The 22317-nt window shown below is 38.8% G+C and overlaps 1 protein-coding gene across 4 annotated transcripts in view; it reads left to right on the forward strand.

Annotated features, from left to right (window-relative positions):
• n4bp2 (NEDD4 binding protein 2) overlaps positions 1 to 7013 on the forward strand; it is a 94350-nt gene extending 87337 nt beyond the window's left edge. For 2 of the 4 annotated variants that reach the window (XM_072567845.1, XM_072567836.1), the window contains exons 15-16: positions 834 to 957; positions 2565 to 7013. In XM_072567845.1, coding sequence (XP_072423946.1) covers positions 834 to 957; positions 2565 to 2610 — 170 coding nt within the window. In that variant the 3' untranslated portion in view covers positions 2611 to 7013. Of the gene's footprint in view, positions 1 to 361; positions 529 to 833; positions 958 to 2564 lie in introns of those variants that run through there. The other 2 variants (XR_011960351.1, XR_011960352.1) reach the window with 2 other exon arrangements.
• The last annotated feature ends 15304 nt before the right edge of the window (positions 7014 to 22317 follow it).

Genomic DNA, 22317 nt, shown 5'->3' on the forward strand with positions numbered 1-22317 from the left:
TACAAAAATAAAAGGCAACTCCCAGTTTACAATGACTACAATGTCCAACAATGGCTGTAGAAATATAGAGTTTTGATGGGTATTTGGCTATTATGATGATAGAATGGATTTTTAAAATCAGCTGTGTATACAATAAAGAATGGTAATGCAGTTACTAATACATAAAAGAACAAAGCCTGCATTTATATAGCATTAAAGTTCCAAAGCATTTCACAGCCAGTGAGGTGTTTTTGAATTCTAGTTGCTAGTGTAATGTACGGAAATGCTGCTAATTATGCATATCAAATCTCTCATACAGGCAAAAAAATTGGTCAGGTAATTTATTTTAGTGGCATTATTTGAGGATTTTATTTGTTCGTAGGATATGCAACATTAACTCAAGATACCGGATGTGACTTTAGTTTACTATCTCCTGCAACAGATGGCATCTCTAACAAAACAGCACTTCCTCAGTACTGCACTTAAGTATTGATCTATGTTATGTGTTCACAACTCTGGAATAAGGCTTCAACCCTTTCTGACTTAAAAGTGAGAGTGCTAATATTGAATTAAGGTTGACATAGAAATTTGAGATGGTAAAATTTTAGCATTATCATGACTGCTGATTAGATTAAGTTGAATATCTTCGTGTTTATCTTATTGCTGTTTCTGGAAATAACTTTAACCAAACGAGTTGATTAATAGGATTTTAGCTGAACCCATCTGTCTGAGAGCCTAGCTTGTGTAACACTTAACAAGAAAGGATAATTAGAATGCTTGAAGGCCATTGTTATGCATTTCTTAATTCTTAAAATGACAAGACCTGCTTCAGTTTTTACAATTGTTTATTTCAGAATACCAACAAAAAGGTGGTAAATCTTACTTGACTGTCATAACCGGAAGGGGAAGCCATAGTCAAGGAGGAGTAGCACGTATTAAACCAGCTGTTATTGACTACCTCAAAACCCACAACTTCAGGTATGTTTAGGCTATATAGCTTCTTAGAGAATGAAAATTAAAACAGATAAGAATAATGTTTTAGTTGATCTACTCACTGTCAACTGTTTTAAATTTCATATTTTCTATTTTCTGCCAAAACAATAAGAATAAAAAAGTCCTTTTATGAAGCAGCAACTTATTGTTTCTGTCCTTCAATGTGCCAACACCACTTCTCATAAATCTATTCGGATTAGACTCCTATTTATGAAAAAAGGGTACCCAGGAACAATCATACTGATTTTAAATAAATTATATTTAATATTTTCATTTAAAAAATTGTGTGGTCTCAATTTCTAAAAATGCATTGTTGCAAAGCACTGAAGAGAATAATACAATGCTGAATCCGTTCTTTTTGGTTAAAAGAAGCAAAGATTGCAGGATAACACTCTGATAGTGGAATTACTTTGTCCTTGGAGTGATTATGGAGAAGACATTGCTTTCAGCTTCTCCTCTTCTTACCAAGTCATTCACAAACGTTGAACCTAAGCGTGCAATAACTTGGTATTTAATACTACTCCACTTTCTATAAATCACAATACTACAACTTTCAACCATCACAACATTCTTTTTCAGTCGCAGCTTCTTTGTCACTGAAATCCTTAACCATGCTTTGTCATCTCCAGTGTTTTCCCCACTGGCTTCTCATGTTCCTTCCTCCAAAAACTTTAACTTTCCAAAATGCAGCAGTCCAATTACTGAACTATTCTAAATCTAATTGCCTGTTACCCTTGAACTTAATAACCGACATTGTTTGTTTACCCTATGCACATGATAGTTTAAGCTTGTTCTCCTCTTTAAATTCCTTCACAGTTATATAACATTCTCCAATCTTGTACCCACATCCCCACAATGAGTGACTTTTGGCTGTTGACCAAATGGTCTTGTTTGTGACTATTCTTGGTGGCAGGGGTAGTGGAATCTATTGAAAACATATTGATGAGAAAATAAACCACTTGAGCTTTCAGCAAAGCTGATTAATCGAATATGTTTGGAAATGTAGTCTTGCATTTTTGGATTAATGTCTGTTGTTATGATGCAATTCAAGTGCTTAGTCAAATGCATTAATTTGAATTTGATCTTAATTATTTAAAGTATAGCATTTTCAGCTATTAAATGCAACAATTAATGAGTGTACCATTAAAAAAGGTCTTACATTTAAATAACACCTCTCACAACTTTGGACATTCCAAAGCATCATATAACAAATTTAGTAAGGTTAAAGCATAGAATGTAGGTGAGAATTTGTGTCTAGCAAACTTGCACAAAGACCATTGCAGTAATGATCAGGTTGTCTTTTAAAATGTTGATTAAGGAATAAATATTGGCTGTGTTACTGAGGACAACTCTCAATCAATATAGCGTCACGGGCTTTTACATCCACCCGAGACAGCAGACAAGGCCCAACATTTAAAAGATAACCCCTCGGACAGTGCGATATTTCCTTTATACTGCACTGGAGTATTAGCCAAGTTCATTATACTCAAGTCTCTGGGGCGGGATTTAAACTCTGCAATTTTCTGACTCTGAGGCAAAAAATGCTACAAATGGCAACTGAATTGATTCAGTCCATGCTTGTTTTGTTATAGGTTCACCGAGCTACAGCAAGGTGTTATGAAAATCAAGTTGAATTAAAGAATGATTTGACGAGAAAAATCCTTCCTAATTCTGAAAGTATGCAACTATCTCGTGGTTTTAGTGTTACTGCACCAAAACAAGCATTTAAGCATGTGGTGCTTTTTTTTAAGTGGCAACACTCAGGGATTTCCAGCAGCATTGAATACAATGAAACTTTTATTATGATATGCTGAAGTATGCCTATTTGACTTGTACTGGGGTAAGGCATATTTTAACCTGAACTGTTGTTCTGATAAATGTACTCATCATAAGATTGAACCTTTTTAAAATTTGTTTTATATAATTGTCCTAATCCTTTAGTTTCTCTTTGTAGTATTTTGAAATATCAGTACAGGTTAGGAACTGTCCATTCTGAAACATCAAGACCGCTAAAATTTGTTTCATTGATTATTCCACATACATGCTACAGTTGAAAGGATTTCTCCCTGCCCTTCCTTGAATTGCAGAAAGATTATCTTTTGTCAGAATAAAGTAAAATTTGTGGGATTCTAGAACTATTAGTGAGACTGAGTAAAATAAGTTCTTTTTAAGAAATAAAATTGAATTTGTAATTTTGTAGCCCATTGGCACAAAATTTGTGTTTGCAAATGTGACACATAAATTTTAACTAATAAAGTTCTTCACTGTACTTGGTATTTATTATTGTTTTAAAGCAGTAAAAATACACGCATTTTTAAGTTTAGTATAATAAAGGTGGGAAAAGGTGTTGAGAATTTGCATTGGGTGTAATGCTGCTATGCTCTGTAATTCTTTTCAGTTAATAAAATGCCCTTACTGCTAATTTGTTATAAAAATATGTAAAGTTCCCATGCAGAAAGTATTTTCCAATTGGCTTATGTACATTAGCTTAGTGCTATTTTACTATGAATTACTATTTTAAATCTTCTCGATGGATTTGTACATTTTTTTAATGGAGATCCATCACTTTTTAAAACACTTTAATCCCTAAAGATTATTTAAAACCTATCTTCAATTTTTTTTTAATTCAGCAAGTTTTCGGTAGTCTCCTGCTGTAGCAATGCTATAGACTTGCATTTTGTTAAAATAGAAATGATGTACGCACCATGGAACATGTAATAAAGGCGTCATTGTTAATCTTATAATTCTACAAGCTAGCTAGAAATAAATAGTTTTTTTGCAGTTTTATTAAACTTATAAAACTTTAAAATGGTGCATTTTGTTTAATCCCTGACTCTTCTCTGACATAATTTACAATGATGCAATTATGTTTAAATATTAGCAGTTCAGGTTGATCTTTTAAATGTGTAAATTATACACCTTCAAACATAAAGGCTTTTCCAGGGATTCCCACACTGATGAAACAACTTTTTTTTTTGTTGGAATCCTGTGCATTGCTGATAATGAACAGAGGGAGAATATTTTGGAAATAATTTAAAGGTTATTCATGAAATTAGCAGTGAGTTTGAGCTTATGTATAAACTTGTTCTTCAGCTAAGTAGTTTGCTTTATTGTTCAGCAAACTGGAAGCAGTACACACTTGTCCATTCCTAAATATGTATCCCCAGTTCAGACAATTGAAATTTTAGTATTTTTGTGGCTTACTTCCCAAGATATACATTGCGTTTCAGCTGTACTTGAGTTTTTTGCTCCATAAGAATCTTAGAGATTCTCCCTCTTGTTCTTTTCCCCTCATGGATCCATGTGCTGTATGGCTAAGATTGATAACTTTGTAAGGAATCAAGCATAAAACAATATTTTAGCACTCCATATTAGAGCTAAAATATACTGTATTCTCGGTCATAACTAAACTTGCGAAAGTGTTTTTAGACAAAATATTATTTGAAGTGTAGTACAAACTGTATGTACACAACAATGATGAAATGCTTAAATAATGTTTTACATTTCTATCATGTTAACATATACAGATGTTTCATTGTTGAACAAGACAGTATATCAGAAACGTTCTCTCATCCAGTAATACAGAGGGCCAGGCTAAAATACTAAGTATATGAGTTCAAATCCCACTAATGGAAGCTGGTGGAATTTAAATTCAATTTCTAATTTGTTAAAATATTTGAAATATAAAGCTAGTCCCAGTGGTGACCATGAAACCATTGTCAGTTGTTGTAAAATCCCATCTGGTTCACGAATATCCTTTACATGGTTTGGTCTATATGCAAGTCCAGGCACATAACAATATGACTGATTGTTAGCTGCCCTCTGAAATAGGCTAGCAAGCCATTCAATTCAAAGATAATTAGGGATGGGGATTAAGTACTGGCCTTGTTGGTGATGTGCATATCTTGTCAAAGAATAATGGAATTTTTAAAAAGTGGACAGTTTAATGAAAGGAGGTAGTTGCTATTTAATCTTCACTTGAGTTTAACAGACATAAGAATCAACCATAATTACAAGGTTATAAAGGTACTTAGTACTCAGTCAATTTATATTAAATAATTATGTATACCAAAAAGATGGATCTGTGTATGTATTATGTATGTTTCTGACAAAATCAGGTTATCCATTACTAAGGTTTATTTGATGGATTTTAATAAAGCTAGATGCAGATATAAGAATGTGGTTATTCTAAAGAGGAATGGCAACAAGATCAGTTCCTGAACTGTTTATTCTTGTTAATCTTTCTAGGTTATTTAGAAAAATGTAAACTAACTTTGCATTTTTCACAGAATGACATTGAGCACATAAGTTAGGAGAATCCCTTCAGTGTATTTATTGTGAAACACTTGTTTTCCAGTCTTTCTCTGTAGCCCTTTGAAGAGAATGTTTAATTCTGGCAGTTTCTTCACTCTCTGTGGTTTTCCTTGTTAATTTTTTTTCCTTTAATTACATGTTGTTCTTCAATAAAATAAATATTTACTAATATAAACAAAAAATGATGGAAACACTGAAGCAGCATCTGTGGAGAGAGTTTTGGAGGATCATCATTTATAACAAGCATTTTCTATGTATAAGATTTCTTGCATCTGCTTTTTTGTTTGATATTTTTATTTTGTGTGCCTAATGTATACTATGTGATGGAATAATACTTTTATATGTCGCAGTACATACATGAAGAATGGTTGCTGATGAATCTCCAGTTAAATATTTTACCTATTCGAAATCATTACGGAAAGATTTTTTCCTCTGGTCATTTTTGAAAGATAATTAACCAAAACCAGAAGGAGAAGAATCTGCCTTCTCTGCACAGATGCTGGCAGACCTGTTGAGTTTCTCCAGCAGTTTCTGTTTTTGTGTGTATGTGATTTATCTTTGATCCCTTTGCAATCGATGTTTTTTATTCTGATAACAATACTGCTCCAAGCTAAAGTTTTTGTGCACCTCCCATTCAGTTGCAAAAGTTAGTGTCAGCTAATTTTCCATGACTTAACCAGAGGAATGTAAAAAGCTGGTATCCCTACATATCAGTAAAGCATAGCCATTGTGCTTAGTAATGGTCTCAAGCAGATAATTGTGGATTTGAGATTAGGAATAAGAATCTTGGATTCATTAAGTCAGCTCCCTTCTCAGTAAGATCAGTTTTAATGTAGAAAAAACATATGCTTTTTCCTCACATTAAAAATATTGAAAGTTATATTTAAGAGCCTATATAGTCCTCTAGATTATTCAAACACGTTTTAAAATGCGACCTTATACTGTGATGGAGTGTTTTGCAAACTCAAACCAGAATGATATGGTCCGGCAAGAACTCCCATTAATTTTGCATTAATATGTTCAAGTGGCAGATCAGCGTATACACCCCAGATTCTATTAATTATTGTATTATTATTTCTATTTCACTTTATCAAATTTGTTTGAAGACAAAATTGTACTGTCAAAAATTGGTTATATAATTGCATCTTAAAAAAATTGTTTTGACTTATTTTTAACATGAATAGTGAATTTAAAGGTTACTGACAGGTTTCAGACATTTGGGGTGTGACAACATAATATGTAAACGCTTTTTACTGAATTTATGGGTTGAGATCAAACCACAATCATGACTAATGTGCAAATTATGCCCATTATTGATCCAAGGTCAATCTTGGACAGGGTGCTCTGAAATTAATGTTCAGTATGTATTTGGTTATTTTAGACCATGTGAATTTCTTTTACCAAACTACTGATTATTTCTGACAACAAAATTTAGTTCATTTGACTTTTATAACTTAGACTAATTATTTCATTACAAAAATCACATAATATTCTTGTTACGTTAATCTTCCACACTAGCCATAAGGACCAAATATTACAGAATTTACACAATGTATTTTTGAACCATGCATTAAAAAAGCTGTTGGTAAAGTTTTAATTTTTTTGATGTTTACCTCATTGTTTGAAGTTTTACAATCTTTTAAATCTATCAAACTAGTTATATTTGATTTTATTTTTTCAGAACATTATGTATTTTACAAATTTTGAATAAAGATGTTTATATTTCATGTTTATGCTTGTTTATTTGCGAGTCAATTTGTACCCATTCCAAGTTTTAAGTTTGAGAACAATCAACAGGTGGAATTTAATTCTGGTGACATGAAGCACCACAAGAACATAAAGTAATTTTCTTTTTCTAAGAATGATTCTTGACATTTGTTTTAGGGCTGCATCTTAGTTTTTGGGGTACCTTTTGGTTTTCAGGTTTGGTTTTACTTTTTTCATTCTCTTTCATTCTGTTGGGTGATACATTCATGTACCTGCATCGACAAGGTGTATTTGGACAGACTCAGAAGCTGAATTAGTTGAATTTATCAATATCCTCAATTAACAATCTTCCATTTAACTTAAAACCACAACACACAAGGAAATCCCTAAATTATTAGAGACCACAAGAAACTGCACAAGTCAGCAACAAAAGTACTTTTTCAAAATATCTGTCACACTTCTACACCCACAAAACCAAGTACATCTTGCACAGACTGATGTGGTCGCAGTTAGTGTGCTTCCATCACATATGCACAAAGCTGGCACATTTTACAAAGGAAATTAGTAACGTTTTCACTGCATCTCACATTGCAAACTCTGATCTAAATGTAACAATGGACACTTCATTACAATAATGTCCATTTACAGTTTTTCACCATGTTAAAGCTCCTGAACACATGAAGCAAGAACTTCCTCATTAATTAGAAAGGAATTCCTTTATCTCAAGATTTCAAGTTTTTTGAGCTCCTCGTTGGCTGTGTTTCTTTACTGATAAGTTTAGTTTTTTTTCTCCTCCCCTGCTGCGTCCCTCCTCAACTCCTCTTGTAGCCCCCTTGTTATGGCTAGTCCAATTTTCTTCACCTCCAGATGGGCTACCTCAAACCGTTAAGTTCCTGGGTGAAGTGGTGCTCACTGGTTATTCACTTGTACCCTGGCTTGGCTTCGGCAAGGTTAATTTTTTAAAAGTTCCTTCTCCTGTAGATGGTTCTGCAAGAAGGACAAATGAACTTGTGATTTATAAGGAGACCATTTAACTAGGCTTTCTTGAATGAGTAAATATGACTTCTTTTTAATTATTAAATGCAAGAAGTAATGTAATGCAGGTTCGAGAAAGGGTGAAATCAAAAGATTAAAGTTGAAAAGAGATATGCGGATTATTCTCTGGATTGGTGGCAAAGGGCAGATAGTTGAACATTACAGCCTTGGTTACTGGTTGTTTTTACACTGGTAATTGAACAGTAGATTCTGAAATTCTTAGCATGTTGAACAGTTCTGAAGAAGGACCACTGGGCCCAAACGTTAACTCTGCTTTCTCTTCACGGATGCTGCCAGGCATCCTGAGTTTTTCTGGCAATTGCTGATTTCCAGCAGATCTTTTTTTCTGTTTGATTATATGACCTTTTTAAAAGAAATATTGCAATTAATATTCAATATATGCATAGGTGATCCAGGGTTATGACGTGATTATGACACTTGCATGAGTAATGAAATGTGATTTACTCATAAGGGAGGAAAGAAGAAATAAAACAACAGAGATTCAACATTCATTCCCCTAACCTTGGTCAGTTATATCACTTCAGTTCCATCCAGGTCTCTCTCCGTTCTGACAGCGAGGTCTACAATCATATTCAATTTCTGGTAATGTGGGTATACTTTTGAGAAGTATTGTTGAAGGAGCGAACCCAATAGAATAATCTGGTGATCTGGGTCTTAAGTTTTTCCACAAAAGTTAATGCATCATGGTCATGATGGTGACTATGGTCACTCTACCTATTTTGGACCGGTATCTGGAAGTGTTTGAAAGCCGGCAATAATTCATGAGTTTACTTCCATACTTTGGAGTACCATATCTGATGCATATTTGTTTTTTTTTTGAAGAAGTACTCAATTGGTGTCTTTATTCCAACTCACCTCCCTAAAAGAGGACAGTGACTACCTGATGTCGCTCACAATGGCTTTTCAAAATACTTGGTTAAAGTTTGGAACTGCAGTCACAGGTTCATTTATTAAAATAGCCTTCAAATTTTCAAAAATGTCACTATTGGCATTACTCAGTCCATAGTATTTTGCTTTCATCCTATACTAGGTCTATTAACAATACAATTGCTGTGGTATATTTGGAATGGCCTCTCGAAACAGTTCATGCATTCCTAAGAACCTCCTTCATTTTCCATTTTGTTATCGGAATGGGGAATTGTGCAACTGCTTGAACCATTGTACCTCTGGGCACTACTTGTCCTTGACCCACCATGCATCATAAATTGATCAGTTGGACCTCTGAGAACTCACTCTTTGTGAGATTGACAACTCAGCCAGCTTATTGTACTTTCCAGAAGAGGGCTTCCAGTTGTTGTAGGTGCATTTCCTTAAATGTCTGTCAACACTAGGAGTTCGTCTAGTACACTGTTCAGTAGCTAAGGCCTGCCGATATCTCTCTCACTGGCTTTTGCAAGATGGCTAGGGCATTTTGGAGTGTGGATGGTATGATTCAACATGAGTATACCCATTTTGGAGTTACAAAGGCAGAGATTTCCTTTATGCGGGCAGTCATGGGAACCTGCTAGCATCTTTTTAATAAATCTATCTTGGTAATAAAAGCTGCTTTACCTTACTTATTTACGCAGTCTTCCAGCCAGGTATCGGGTAGGAATTTCCTGTGGTCACTACGTTAACTTTTGTAGTCAAAGCAGAGCAGTCTGGCTTGTGCATACAACAGCTGGGAGCTCTGGTTACTGTTACTCAGCTCTGAGTTGGTGCTCCAGCCTTTAGATAATCATCTCCTGAACCTGGGCCTAGCTGATCAGAATGTTGCCTTACGAGAGGGGGCTTTCCCATATTCACCATCATGTAGGCAAGGGTGGTACTGCCTGGCTTCTCTGTGCCATCAGGTTTTCCTGTAGCCTCCAGTTTTTAGCCTGGATATGCCCTACCTTTTGATAGTTCAAACACACTGGGCTTTTTGGCCTCACACTTTGTCTCAACACCATGTTTACTGGCTTAAGGAAGGCCCCAGCATTTCCTTTACTCTTGTTATTAGGTTGAAGGTGTGTACTGTACCATTAAGAGAGAGTGGATGCTGTTTTGCACTAAGAGCTTACAAGCACCTGTCATATGATTAGCTAGCAGTCTCAGTGTACTGGAAATTGAAAATATGTAACATTTGGCTCTGAAGCAAATGCCTGAGTCTTGGTTGCTGTTTTGACAACCATTCAAATTTAGCCAATCAGTTTAAATTATGCCCCAGGATACTAAAACCCAATTGAGTTTGAATTTGTTTTTGTCCACCTCAAACTAATGAGACAATCCGATGGTAGAGGTATAAAAAATCAGACATTTAGAAAGTTAGACAGATACCAACTGCCTTCAAGAGAGACTGCTATTCAAAAGATTCTCCATCAAAGGTACCTTTTTCATATGAAACATCTTTGCAGTAAAATACAGAAGATAACCGAGGGAGATTTCAGCTGAAAGAAGGAGTACACCTGAGATGACAGCCGTTGTGTGATTTTGAAATTAAGTTGAGGTAATTTTAATACAACTTTTATTGGAACAGTATATTGTCATAGAGTTGGAGGCAGATAATGAGCAGTTAAGAGAAAGGAGGGCTTAGAGTTGTGAATAGCTGTTTAATGTTCACTTTTAGATTCAATTAATAAATAAATTGTTATGATTTTTCTTTAAATAGTGGAAATTGTGAGTTCTCTGTCACTCCTACTTTAACAGATTATGAGGTGAGCTTTTCTGGGTGGTTGGTTTAATTAGCAGAAGGATTCACTGCCATGTTGTACAACTCCCATGGATACCCAGTTTCCTGTCACTCTCCCCGCTTCTGTCCTTTCCATTGGTTGGGGTTCAGCAGAGGAGGGTTTCTTCTGGAACATAGGTCAGTGAATCGGCTCATAATCATCAGTCAAGGTGGCAACCAGCCTGGGCCTCGGCCCTCTCTGTTTCTCCGTTGATGTTCTTATTGGGAAGGAGATGGTGTTTCTAAAAACCTTGAGAATTATTTCACAGCTAATTTTTTAAGTGGTTCCTGTTTGAAGTGCTTGTAGGAATGGTCAGAGACCAGCTATTTAAAGGCTTTCAATTTCTAGCTATGTTTACCTATGGTCAGGCTGTTCCCTGAGGGTACGTAATTTCTGATGTTATGGCCTTGACACTAACTACTACACCCGGATAGTTGTTTTACCACCTCATAATTAGTGGTGCATTCTTGAGGTACAACAGAGTAAATTTTGTGAGCTTTTCCTGAAAGCTTGTTCTGCAATAATAAGGCTGTATGTTGGACTGGTCACTTTGACTGCTGTGCTAATTGCGTGAAACCTAAACAAATGCTTATACCTCTGCCTCGTCAAGCCTCAGAATAAAGTGGGAAAACTCGGTTACCTCGCTGAGCTAGTGTTCTCTTCAAGGGGACGCCAAATGATTCTTTCCTCTCAACTTGGGCTGTCTTGGTTGTAACTCCCCCTCCTGTTGTTTTTCCTGAAATTCTCCCTTTTTTTGTGCATAAGACAAAGTTTGGCTCTGTCAGACAGATGCAAGTGTTGTCTCTGTATTGTAATAGCTTGGCTAGGGTGGGTACATGGCTAATTCTGGAGCATAACTCTCCAGTACTATTACTGTTGTCCAGGTGCATAGGCTTTGCAGTATCCTGTGCCTTCCACTGTTTATTGTTATCACCTGGACAGAGTGTGCTGCAACAATCTTCGTCTCTACCTTCTTTATGTTCACAATTACTGAATGCTGTCCTCACTGATGTCCCATTTACTCAAGCCTCTAAGCTTCAGCTAATATTCAGTCGCTTCTTTATGTCATGCAAGGTGAACATTTAACTGATTTTGTTGAGGTTTTTTTTGTTAAGATTTAAAGGTTTGATGAGGATAATGCAGTTACTGAAATATTAATGAACTTCCAAACATTTTTTTTTCATAAACAGTCCTCTAAATAGGTTTGTCAGCAAAACTACAGCAAGTGGAATGATGGCATCATGGATAGGAAATTGGCTGAGTCAGAAAGAATCATGATGCGTTGTTTGTGGGACTGGAGGAAGCGATATAATAGGCTTCCCAGAAATCAGTACGAGTATCACTTTTTATCTTGATCTGTGCTGATGATCTGTACTCAGTATCGAGTAGAAATTCAGAATTCTCAGACGACACAAATGTGAACTGAGGAGAACATTGATAGTCTTCTAACAAGGTCGTTTTTAGAATACTGCATTCAATTCTGGTCTCGTTGCTTGGAAAGATGTTGTTAAACGTGAAAGTGTTCAGAAAAGATTTACAAGGATGTTGCCAGGATTGGAGAGCTTTAGGGAGAGGCAGAATAGGCTGCGGCTGTTTTCACTGGAACGTCAAAGGCTGAGCGGTGACCTTATAAGGGTTTATAAAATAATGAAGGTTATGGATAGGGTGAATAGCTAAGGTTTTCTCCCCCCAGGATAGAGGAGTCCAAAACTAGAGAGCACAGGTTTAAGGTGAGAAGGAACAGATTTAAAAAAGACCTGAGGGGCAACTTTTCCACACAGAGAGTGGTGCATGTATGGAATGAGCTGCTGGTGGAAGTGGGTACAATTACGACATTGAAAGGCATCCAGTTGGGTATGTGAACAGGAAGGATTTAGAAGGATATGGGCTAGATTCTGGCAAATGGGACTAGATCAGTTTAGGATATCTGGTCTGCATACCTTTCGGTCCAACTCGTGTTGGACCGAAAGGTATGTTTCTGTGTTGTATGACTCAATGACTCTATAAGCTAGGGATAGATGGATATATGGCAGATGGCACTTAATGCAGAGAAGTGTGAAGTGCCAAGGAAAGGTAATGTAAACTAAATTATACAATTCTAAAAGTGTGCAGAAGCAGATGGTCCTGGCAATATATGGCCACATCATTAACTTTGGTGGGAAAGAATACTAAACTTTATAGATAGGTGCACAGATTACAAAACTCTAGTTCTGCTTCAATTTGAGTACTGTGTCACATTTTAGGGAGAATGTCAAGGCATTTAGCGATGGTGCAGAATAGATTGACAAGAATAGTTCCAATGTTGAGGGACCTCATTTACCTGGCTAGATGGAGAAGATGGGGTTGTTACCCTGGGAAAAGAGACAGGCAGTGTTTGCTGACATCTACACATGAGTGCTAATTGGGGAATGCACGGTTCCAGACACTGATGCTATCACTTTACATTCACTGTAATGTCTTTGCACTTTACATCATATGTGCAAGGAAGTGTGCATGATTTTGAAGGGGTGACCAGGAGGACCTCTACCCCTCCATTTACCTTCTACATTATCCTATTCCTGGGCTCTCATTTCTTGGGCCTCTTTGTCCTGCACCCTCAACCACACCCCATTCTATCCCCAAACCTCCCCTCTAGTTCTCTCCTGGATCCTGATCTTCCCCCCGCTCCATTCATCCCATGTCCAGGGTCCTCCTGATCTCCGTGCCTCTGCCCCACCCCCATCGTGACTGTCTGTACCTCGCCTCAGAGAAAGTAATGGCTGCAAATGCTGAAGATCAGAGTCAAAAAGCATGGCACTGGAAAAGCACAGCCGGTCAGGCAGCAACCGAGGAGCAGGACTGTCAACAGTTCGAGCGTAAGCTCTTCATCGGGATTGTGGGGAGGGGTGGGTCTCAAGGGAGCTGAGAGATAAATTGGAGGAGGGCAGAGCTGGGGAAAGGTGACTAGGAATGTGATAGGTAGATGCAGGTGGGGAGTGATGGTTGTAGATTAGAGCGGAGGGTGGAGCAAATAGATGGGAAGGAAGAGGGACAGGTAGGACAGTTCAAGAGTGCGGTGCTGAGTTGGAGGGTTGGATCTTGGATAACGTCAGGGTAAGGGAGATGAGGAAATTGGTGAAATCGACATTAATTCCATCTGGTTGGAGTGTCCAAAGGCAGAAGATGAGGTGTTCTTCCTCCAGTTGTCAGGTGGCTAGGATTTCACAGTGGGAGATGCCCAGGATTCGCATGCCCTTGATGGAGGGGGAGGGTGCATTGAAGCGGTCAGCCACAGGGCAATGGGGCTGTTTAGTGTGTGTGTGTGTGTGTGTGTCCCAGAGATGTTCTCTGAAACGTTCTGCAAGTTGGCACCCTGTCTCCCCAATGTAGAGGACACTGCCTCCAATCTCATAGTCCATGATCCCTGCACTGCCCAGTTCTACTTCTTACCCAAATTTCACAAACCTGACTACCCCAGTCAACCCATCACCTCCATCTCCTCCTGCCCCACTGAACTTATTTCCGCATACCATGACACCGTCCTGTCCTCCTTGGTCCAGGATCTCCCCTCATACATTCGGGACACCATCCATACCCTCCACCTCCTCCATAACTTTCGGTTTCCCAGCTCCCAATGCCTCACCTTCACCATGGACATCCAGTCCCTGTACACATCCATCTATTATGACGAAGGCCTCCAAGGCCTCTGTTTCTTTCTCTCCCATTGACCCAAACCAATACCCCTCCACTGACTCACTCATTTGATTGACTGAACTAATCTTCACCCTCAACATCTCCTTCGAATCCTCCCACTTCCTTCAGACCTAAAGGGGTAGGCATGGGCACCCGCATGGACCCCAGCTAGGCCTGCCTCTTCATTGGAACAGTCCATCTTCCACAGTTACACTGGCAGTATTCCCACCTTTTCCTCCACTACATTGATGACTGTATTGGCGCAACCTCATACTCCTATGCGGATGTTGAACAGTTCATCAACTTCACGAACACCTTCCACCCTGACCTCAAGTTCACCTGGACCATATCGGACACCTCCCTCCCCTTCCTGGACCTCTCCATCTCCATTTTCAGTGACTGATTCAACACTGACATCTACTTCAAACCCACCAACTCCCACAGCTACCTGGACTACACCTTCTCCCACCAGCCCTCCTCCCATAAAAACACTATTCCTTTCTCCCAATTCCTCTGCCTCCATTGCATCTGCTCCCAGGAGAATCGATTCTACTCCAGAACATCCCAGATGGCCTCCTACTTCAAGGATTGCAATTTCCCCTCCTATGTGGTCAACAATGTCCTCCAGCCCATCTCCTCCACTTCCCGCACCTCCACCCTTGAATTCCACCCCTCTAACTGCAACATGGATAGAACACCCCTGGTCCTCACCTTGCACCCTACCAATCTCTGGATACAGTGCATTATCCTCTGCTATTTCCACCACCTACAATCACACCCTATCACCAGAGATATATTTCTCTCCCCACCCCTTTCAGCATTCCGCAGAGACCATTCCGTCCGCGACTCCCTCGTTAGGTACACGCCCCCCACCAACCCACCCTCCACTCCTGACACCTTCCCTTGCCACTGCAAGAGGTGTAAACCCTGTCCCCTTACCTCACCTCCATCCAAGGATCCAAATCCGGCAGAGATTTTCCGGCACATCCAAACACTTCACCTACAATGTACGTTGCTGTTGATGTGGTCTCCTCTACATTGGGAAGACAGAACACTAACTTGCTGAACGTTTTAGAGAACATCTCTGGGAGACACATATTAAACAACCCCACCACCCTGTAGCTGACCACTTCAACTCTCCCTCCCACTCCGCCAAAGGCATGCAAGCCCTGGTCCTCTCCCATCGCCAAATCCTAGCCGCCCGACGACTGGAGGAAGAACGCCTCATCTTCCACCTTGGGACCCTCCAACGACACAGGATCAATGTTGATTTAATCAGTTTCCTCATCTCCCCTACCCCCATGTTATCTCTGATCCAGCACTCAAACTCGGCACTGCCCTCTTGAACTGTCCTACCTATCCATCTTCCTTCCCACCTATCCGCTCCACCCTCCACTGCGACTTATCACCACCAACCCCCACCTTCATCTACCTATCACATTCCTGGCTACCTTTCCCCCAGCACACACCCCCTTCCCATTTATCTCTGAGCCCCCTTGGGGTCCCCACACTCACATTCCTGATGAAGAGCTTATGCTCGAAACGTCGACTCTCCTGCTCCTCAGATGCTGCCTAACTGACTGTGCTTTTCCAGCACCATGCGTTTTGATCCTTTACCTCCCCTCGACTGACTTTATCCCACCCTCCCCGATTCTCTTCACCTCCCATTTCAACTTCTTCCCCCCCCTCCTGCCACATCCCCCTGAAATCCAGCAATGCACAATTCAAATTGCAGCATAGTGCGTATGCATTGATGTCAGCAAATGCGGCCATTTGGCCTCTCAAAGCTGATCTGTCACCCATTAGAATCATGGCTAATTCCACACTCCTCAAGTCCACTTTCCTGTCCTTTACCCATAACCCTTGATTCCCTCACTGATTAAGCATCTATCTATCTCAGCCTTAAATGTATACAAGGACTCTGCCCCTACAGCTCTCTGTGGCAAGGAGTTCAAAAGACACTCAGTCCTCTGAGTGAAGAAATTCCTCCTCATCTCAATCTTAAATTGAGGCTGTGCCTTTTGATCCTCGACTCTCCCATGAGGGGAAATCATCCTCTCATCCTGGTCGAACCTCCTAAGAATCCCAATTGTTTCAATGAAATCATTTCTCACTCTTCTAAATTTCAGTGAGTACTTTAGCCTTTTGCTCATAAGACAATCTCTCCATAACAAGGATCATTCTCATGAACCTGTTCTGAAGTGTCTCCTCTAAAATGATATCTATGTTCAAAAAAGTGGACTAAAACTGCGTAAGGTACACCAGATGTCTCACCAGCTCCTTGTACAGTTGCACTAAGACGTCCATATTGTTATACTCTAACCCCTTTGAAATGAGAGCCAACATTCCATTAGCCTTCCTGATTATCTGCTGCACCTGTTACTAGCTGTCTGTGTTTCGTGCTCAAGTACCCCCTACATCCCTAAGTGCTGCAGCTTTCTGCTATTTTTCTCCATTTAAATATTATTCTGGTCTTTTGTTCACTCTTCCAAAATGAACAACTTCACAGTTCCCACATTATACTCCATTTGCCAATTTTTGTCCACTTATTTATCAATAGCTCTCTGTACACTGTTTGCATTTTGCAACCTGCCTTTCCATCTGTGTTGCCTGTAGATTTGGCTACAGTACATTCACTTCCTTCCTCCCAGTCATTAATATATATTGTAAACAAGAAGTGCAAGTTTCTGAACTTGCCGTCGCCACGATCAGTCTGTTTTGAATCCAAACCTGTAGATGCTGTATGTAAACATTACACAGCAAAGCATGGTATCAATGACAGGACTTACTGCCTAGAGAATATTGGCACCTGTGAAGATCAAGAAACGTTGTCTGGAGAAGAACTCAAGAAAAACATGATGGGTATGGCTTTAAAACCAGCTAGTAGCCAGAAAGACCGCAGAGTTAAACAGTTGCTGTGAAGAAAAGAAAATCTCTCTGAATACAGATATCTCCTATCTACAAACCATCAAAGCACCTGAAAGTTAATAAAACCCTTTACAGCAAATAAAAGGAGAAACAAGCTTTTTAAAAAGCACGGCAAGAGCAGTAAAGGCCCACTAACAGCAAAGGGATAGATTCAGATCAAACACCCACAAGTCGAGGCCAATTACTGGAACTCAAAGCAGATTCAATCCCTTAGAGAAAAAAATTATTTCCACCCAAATACTAGGCTGAGAAACAGAGTGGTGACTATCCAGTGATTTAATGACTTCTAAATTATTTACTTGACAAAGTTAACAATAAACAAGTTAATAAAATTCTACAGAAACAAATTGGTTGAAAAATTGAAAATAAGAGTTCAAAGTCTCAGAGCTCTAATGGTGAGATTAGCTAAATCTTTATTACTTCAATGGTTTTAGAGCAAAAACGTTTTATTCAGCTACAAAGAAATTTTATCACTTTCAATCATTGCGATACAACAAATTGGAAATAAAGCGAAGGAACATGAATCTTCTCTTAATGTTTTGAACTTGGTACAAAAATACCTTGTGACAAAAATATTGGCATGAGTGATGTCATAGTAGCAATCTTTGATAAAGTCAAATATTGAATCTTATTGATTGATGCCATCTGAGAACATTTCTCCTCATAGGTCTTTTACAAATTATTTCGCCATACTAAACATTTTCATCACTGGTAAAGGAAAACCAAACTTTTCATTGAAGAAATTATTCAGAATGTAGAAATTTAAATAGCTTTCAGTTTTTGTTCTTCAACAGCAAAATTTCAAAAACCTGATGCAATTAATGCAATTTGGCAAAAATTCTGAACTTAGAGCAAGAAGATCAAAATCCAAATATTGACGACCATGAGACTGTAAGGTTGTAATAAACAAAAACAAATGTAGGCCATTCAGCCCCTGTTGGAGTTGCAATTGGCTGATGAGAATTGTTAGTTGAGATAGCAGTTTCCACAGTCAGAATCGTAGCCCTCTACACATGGTAAACAGATCAGAAAATAAAGGTGTCTTATAGAAATCTTAGTGGGAGAGAGAAAGCTTGTTATTTAGTAATGTGTAGAAGGAAAATTCTGATCCTACCGTAATCAAAGGCTTTTAAAATAATTGCCATTATGTATTATATATGTAGGTATACTGAAATTATAAGTGCAACAAAGAAGCAAATGTTAATCAATTTATTTAAATTCCTTTAGACAAATAGACAATTGACAATAGACAATAGGTTCAGGAGTAGGCCATTCTGCCCTTCGAGCCTGCACCACCATTCAATATGATCATGGCTGATCATCCTTAATCAGTATCCTCTTCCTGCCTTATCTCCATAACCCTTGATTCCACTATCCTTGAGAGCTCTATCCAACTCTTTCTTAAATGAATCCAGAGACTGGGCCTCCACTGCTCTCTAGGGCAGAGCATTCCACACAGCCACCACTCTCTGGGTGAAGAAGTTTCTCCTCATCTCTGTCCTAAATGGTCTACCCCGTATTTTTAAGCTGTGTCCTCTGGTTCAGCACTCACCAATCAGCGGAAACATGTTTCCTGTCTCCAGAGTGTCCAATCCTTTAATAATCATATATGTCTCAATCAGATTCCCTCTCAGTCTTCAAAACTCAAGGGTATACAAGCCCAGTCGCTCCAGTCTTTCAGCGTAAGGTAGTCCCGCCATTCCAGGAATTGACCTCGTGAACCTACGCTACACTCCCTCAATAGCCAGAATGGCTGTAGATAATAGAATGAATCCTCATCTTGTCAGCAGGGGATCATTGAAGGACAAATGATATAAACACCAAGGTCGGCATGACATATAACAAAGGGTATAAACAGATAACCTTGTGAAAGGACATCTAAAATCAGATAGCATTGTAAGGGGGCAATTGTAAAGCATTACTTCTAATTATGACTTCAGGGAAACAAGCAATTTCAGCTTCACAAGGTACTAACAGCACCCACTCAGTATGATGCAGTTGGCTAATGTCTGGGGAGGGGCAGGATGGTCAGGGGGACGTGGCAAGCGCTGAAGTCAATTTTGCATGTAACCATTGTAATGCAGAATGTATAATTACCCTGTACTTTATTGGGAGAGGGGGAGTGTCTCGGAGTCTGTCTGCAGAGGCCTCTCCCAAGCTGCATGGTAATGAGCTCTGAATAAAGATTGATTTGTATTGCTGAATACAGGACTAAGACTCCTTTTTAAAATCTCCCGACAACAGCCCTCCAAGTGACTCCAATATTCAATAGAATCATGCTTGATCTGACATTCATCAAGACCACTTTCCTGTCCTTTCCCGAAAACCCTTAATTCCGCGACTGATCAAGGATCGATCTATCTCAGCTTTAACTATACACTAAGAGTCTGTCACCACAGCTCTCTGTGATAAGGAGTTCCAAAGACTCAGAACTCCCTGAGACAAGAAATCCTTTCTCATCTCAGTCTCAAATTGACACCCTTGTACTGTGAGTTAAAAAGGACACAACACCAGGTTATAGTTCAACTAAGACACTGATGAGAGCACACTTCAAAGCAGGTACTAAATTTCTGGAAACATTGTAAATAGTATATGGAGGTTATCAATAAAGCTATTTTGACCTTGCAACTATGGAAACTTACAAGAATTCACTTGTAACAGTATCATCATTGGTTTGTTAGATAAATGAGTTACTGAACTTATTTAATTAAAGATTATCTAACTTCAGAATAAGCAGCCCAAGTAGCATTGGATACAGAGTCTGAAAAATTGTTCAAGAAATATTAAGCATAAGTTCTTTAATATATAATATTATATAGAGCAGGAGAATCGACGTTTCAGGCATGAGCCCTTCTTCAGGAATAAGCCCTCCTGAAGAAGGGCTTATGCCCGAAACGTCGATTCTCCTGCTCCTTGGATGCTGCCTGACCTGCTGCGCTTTTCCAGCAACACATTTTCAGTAACAAACCGTCCTAGTCCATCCATGTCAATGCCACAGTAGAGAAAGCACACCAATGCCTCTACTTCCTCAAAGTGCTAAGGATATTCAACATGCCCGCAATGACTGTTGCCAATTTTTATAGATGTACCATAGAAAACATCCTATCTGCATGCATTACAGTTTTGTATGGCAACTGCTCTGCACAAGACCACTAGAAATTATAGAGAGTTGTGAACACAACCTAATCCATCATAAAAACTAACCTTCCTTCCTTTGACTCTATTTACACTTCCCACTGCTTTGGGAAAGCAGCTAACATAATCAAAGGCCCCTCCCATCCCAGTTATAACTCTCTTCCACCCTCTTTCATTGGGCAGAAATACAAAAATTTGAAAACAGTACCAACAGATTCAAGAACACTTTCTTCCTGTTGTTGTCAGACTTATGATGGGACCTCTCATATATTAAAGTTGATCTTTCTCTGCACTTTCTCTGTAGCTGTAACACTATATCCTGATCTATTAGCCTGGTGTACTTATGTGAAGTATGCTTTATCTGGTTAGCATGCAAACAATACTTTTCACTGTCTCAGTGAATGTGACAATCATAAATCAAATCAATTCAAATCAAAATCAAATCAATATACATGCCTTGGAGCACAGCACTGAATATCAGATCAATCTTGCAATGGAACATGTTCCTTTCTCTTGGGAACTACTACCTTATGGATGAGCAACATTACCCTTTTCTCAGAGAAGCAACACCAGAACCCATTTTTCTGTACCAAATTTAAAACTTTTTGTTTCAACAAACACAAGCAAGTTAACTCAAGATTTTCCCTTAACAAATCCATGCTGAACTCTCCAAACTTATCCATATTTTTCCATGTGACTATTAATTTTACCTCGAATAATTGTTTCTAGAGGTATCTCCACTACCCAAGTTAAACTGGCTGCTATGCAATTGCTGGGCCAAATGTTTTTGTATTTTTTGGAAAGGGGGTACAATGTTTACGATTCTCCAATCCACTGCCATCACCTAATCCAGGGAAGATTGAAAGATTGTTGTCAATGCCTCTGCAAATTTCCCTCTGATTTTCTTTAATATCCTTGGATTCATCGCATCCTGTTCCAGTCCCTTATCAATTTTAAGTACCAACATCTTATACTTCTAATAGCTCCTCTTTAACAATTTTAAATCCTTCTAGTGACTGAGTTTCTTCCTCTGTCACCATGGCCTGGCAGCATCTGCCTTGAAGGTAATGACATATTCAAAGTATCCATTTAAAATCACAGCCATGCCTTTTGTCTCTAAGTGTCAATCTCCTTTTTGTCCCGAAGCAGTTCTACTTCTTTTATCAACCTCTTACTATCTATGTGTCTATAGAAGTCTTTGGCATACCCTTGATATTAACTGACAGTATTTACTTCATTGTCCCTCTTCACGTTTTGTAAAGTTACTTTTCCAACTCCATTCTGCACCTTCAGTATTCAACTTATTTCTCAATTATATTTACTACCTGACGCCTGTCATAAGCACACTTTTCATCCTTTAATTTAATTTCTATCTCTGGATTTCTTTGCCTCACCTTTCCCTTTTGAGGGAATAAACCTTGACTGTTCCCAAATCATGTTCTCTTTGAAGGTAGCCCATTGTTCAGTTACTAATTTGCTCGCCAACTTACTGGATCCAGTCTATCCTACCAGTTCTGTTCTTACCGCATTAAAGTTGCCTCTCTGCCATGATTTTTCTTACTTTGGATTGACCAATGTCATTGTCCACCATCATCCTGAACCCTAAGATACAGTGATCATTATACACAAAAGTTCATCCACTCTTATTGATCTACCCAGACCACCTCATTCGCAAGAATCAGCCCTACCAGTGCCTCCACATACTGCTGCAGGGAATTCTCCTGAACATAATCCAGGAACATTTGCCCTTCAATGCCTCTTGCGCCGCTTCAGTCTATATACAGATAGACAGGTCGTTAAAATTAGAACTATGATATGATGTTTGTAACTCTCTAATTTCTTT

Source organism: Chiloscyllium punctatum, chromosome 1, assembly GCF_047496795.1.
Source record: "Chiloscyllium punctatum isolate Juve2018m chromosome 1, sChiPun1.3, whole genome shotgun sequence".
Classification (NCBI taxonomy): Eukaryota; Metazoa; Chordata; class Chondrichthyes; order Orectolobiformes; family Hemiscylliidae; genus Chiloscyllium; species Chiloscyllium punctatum.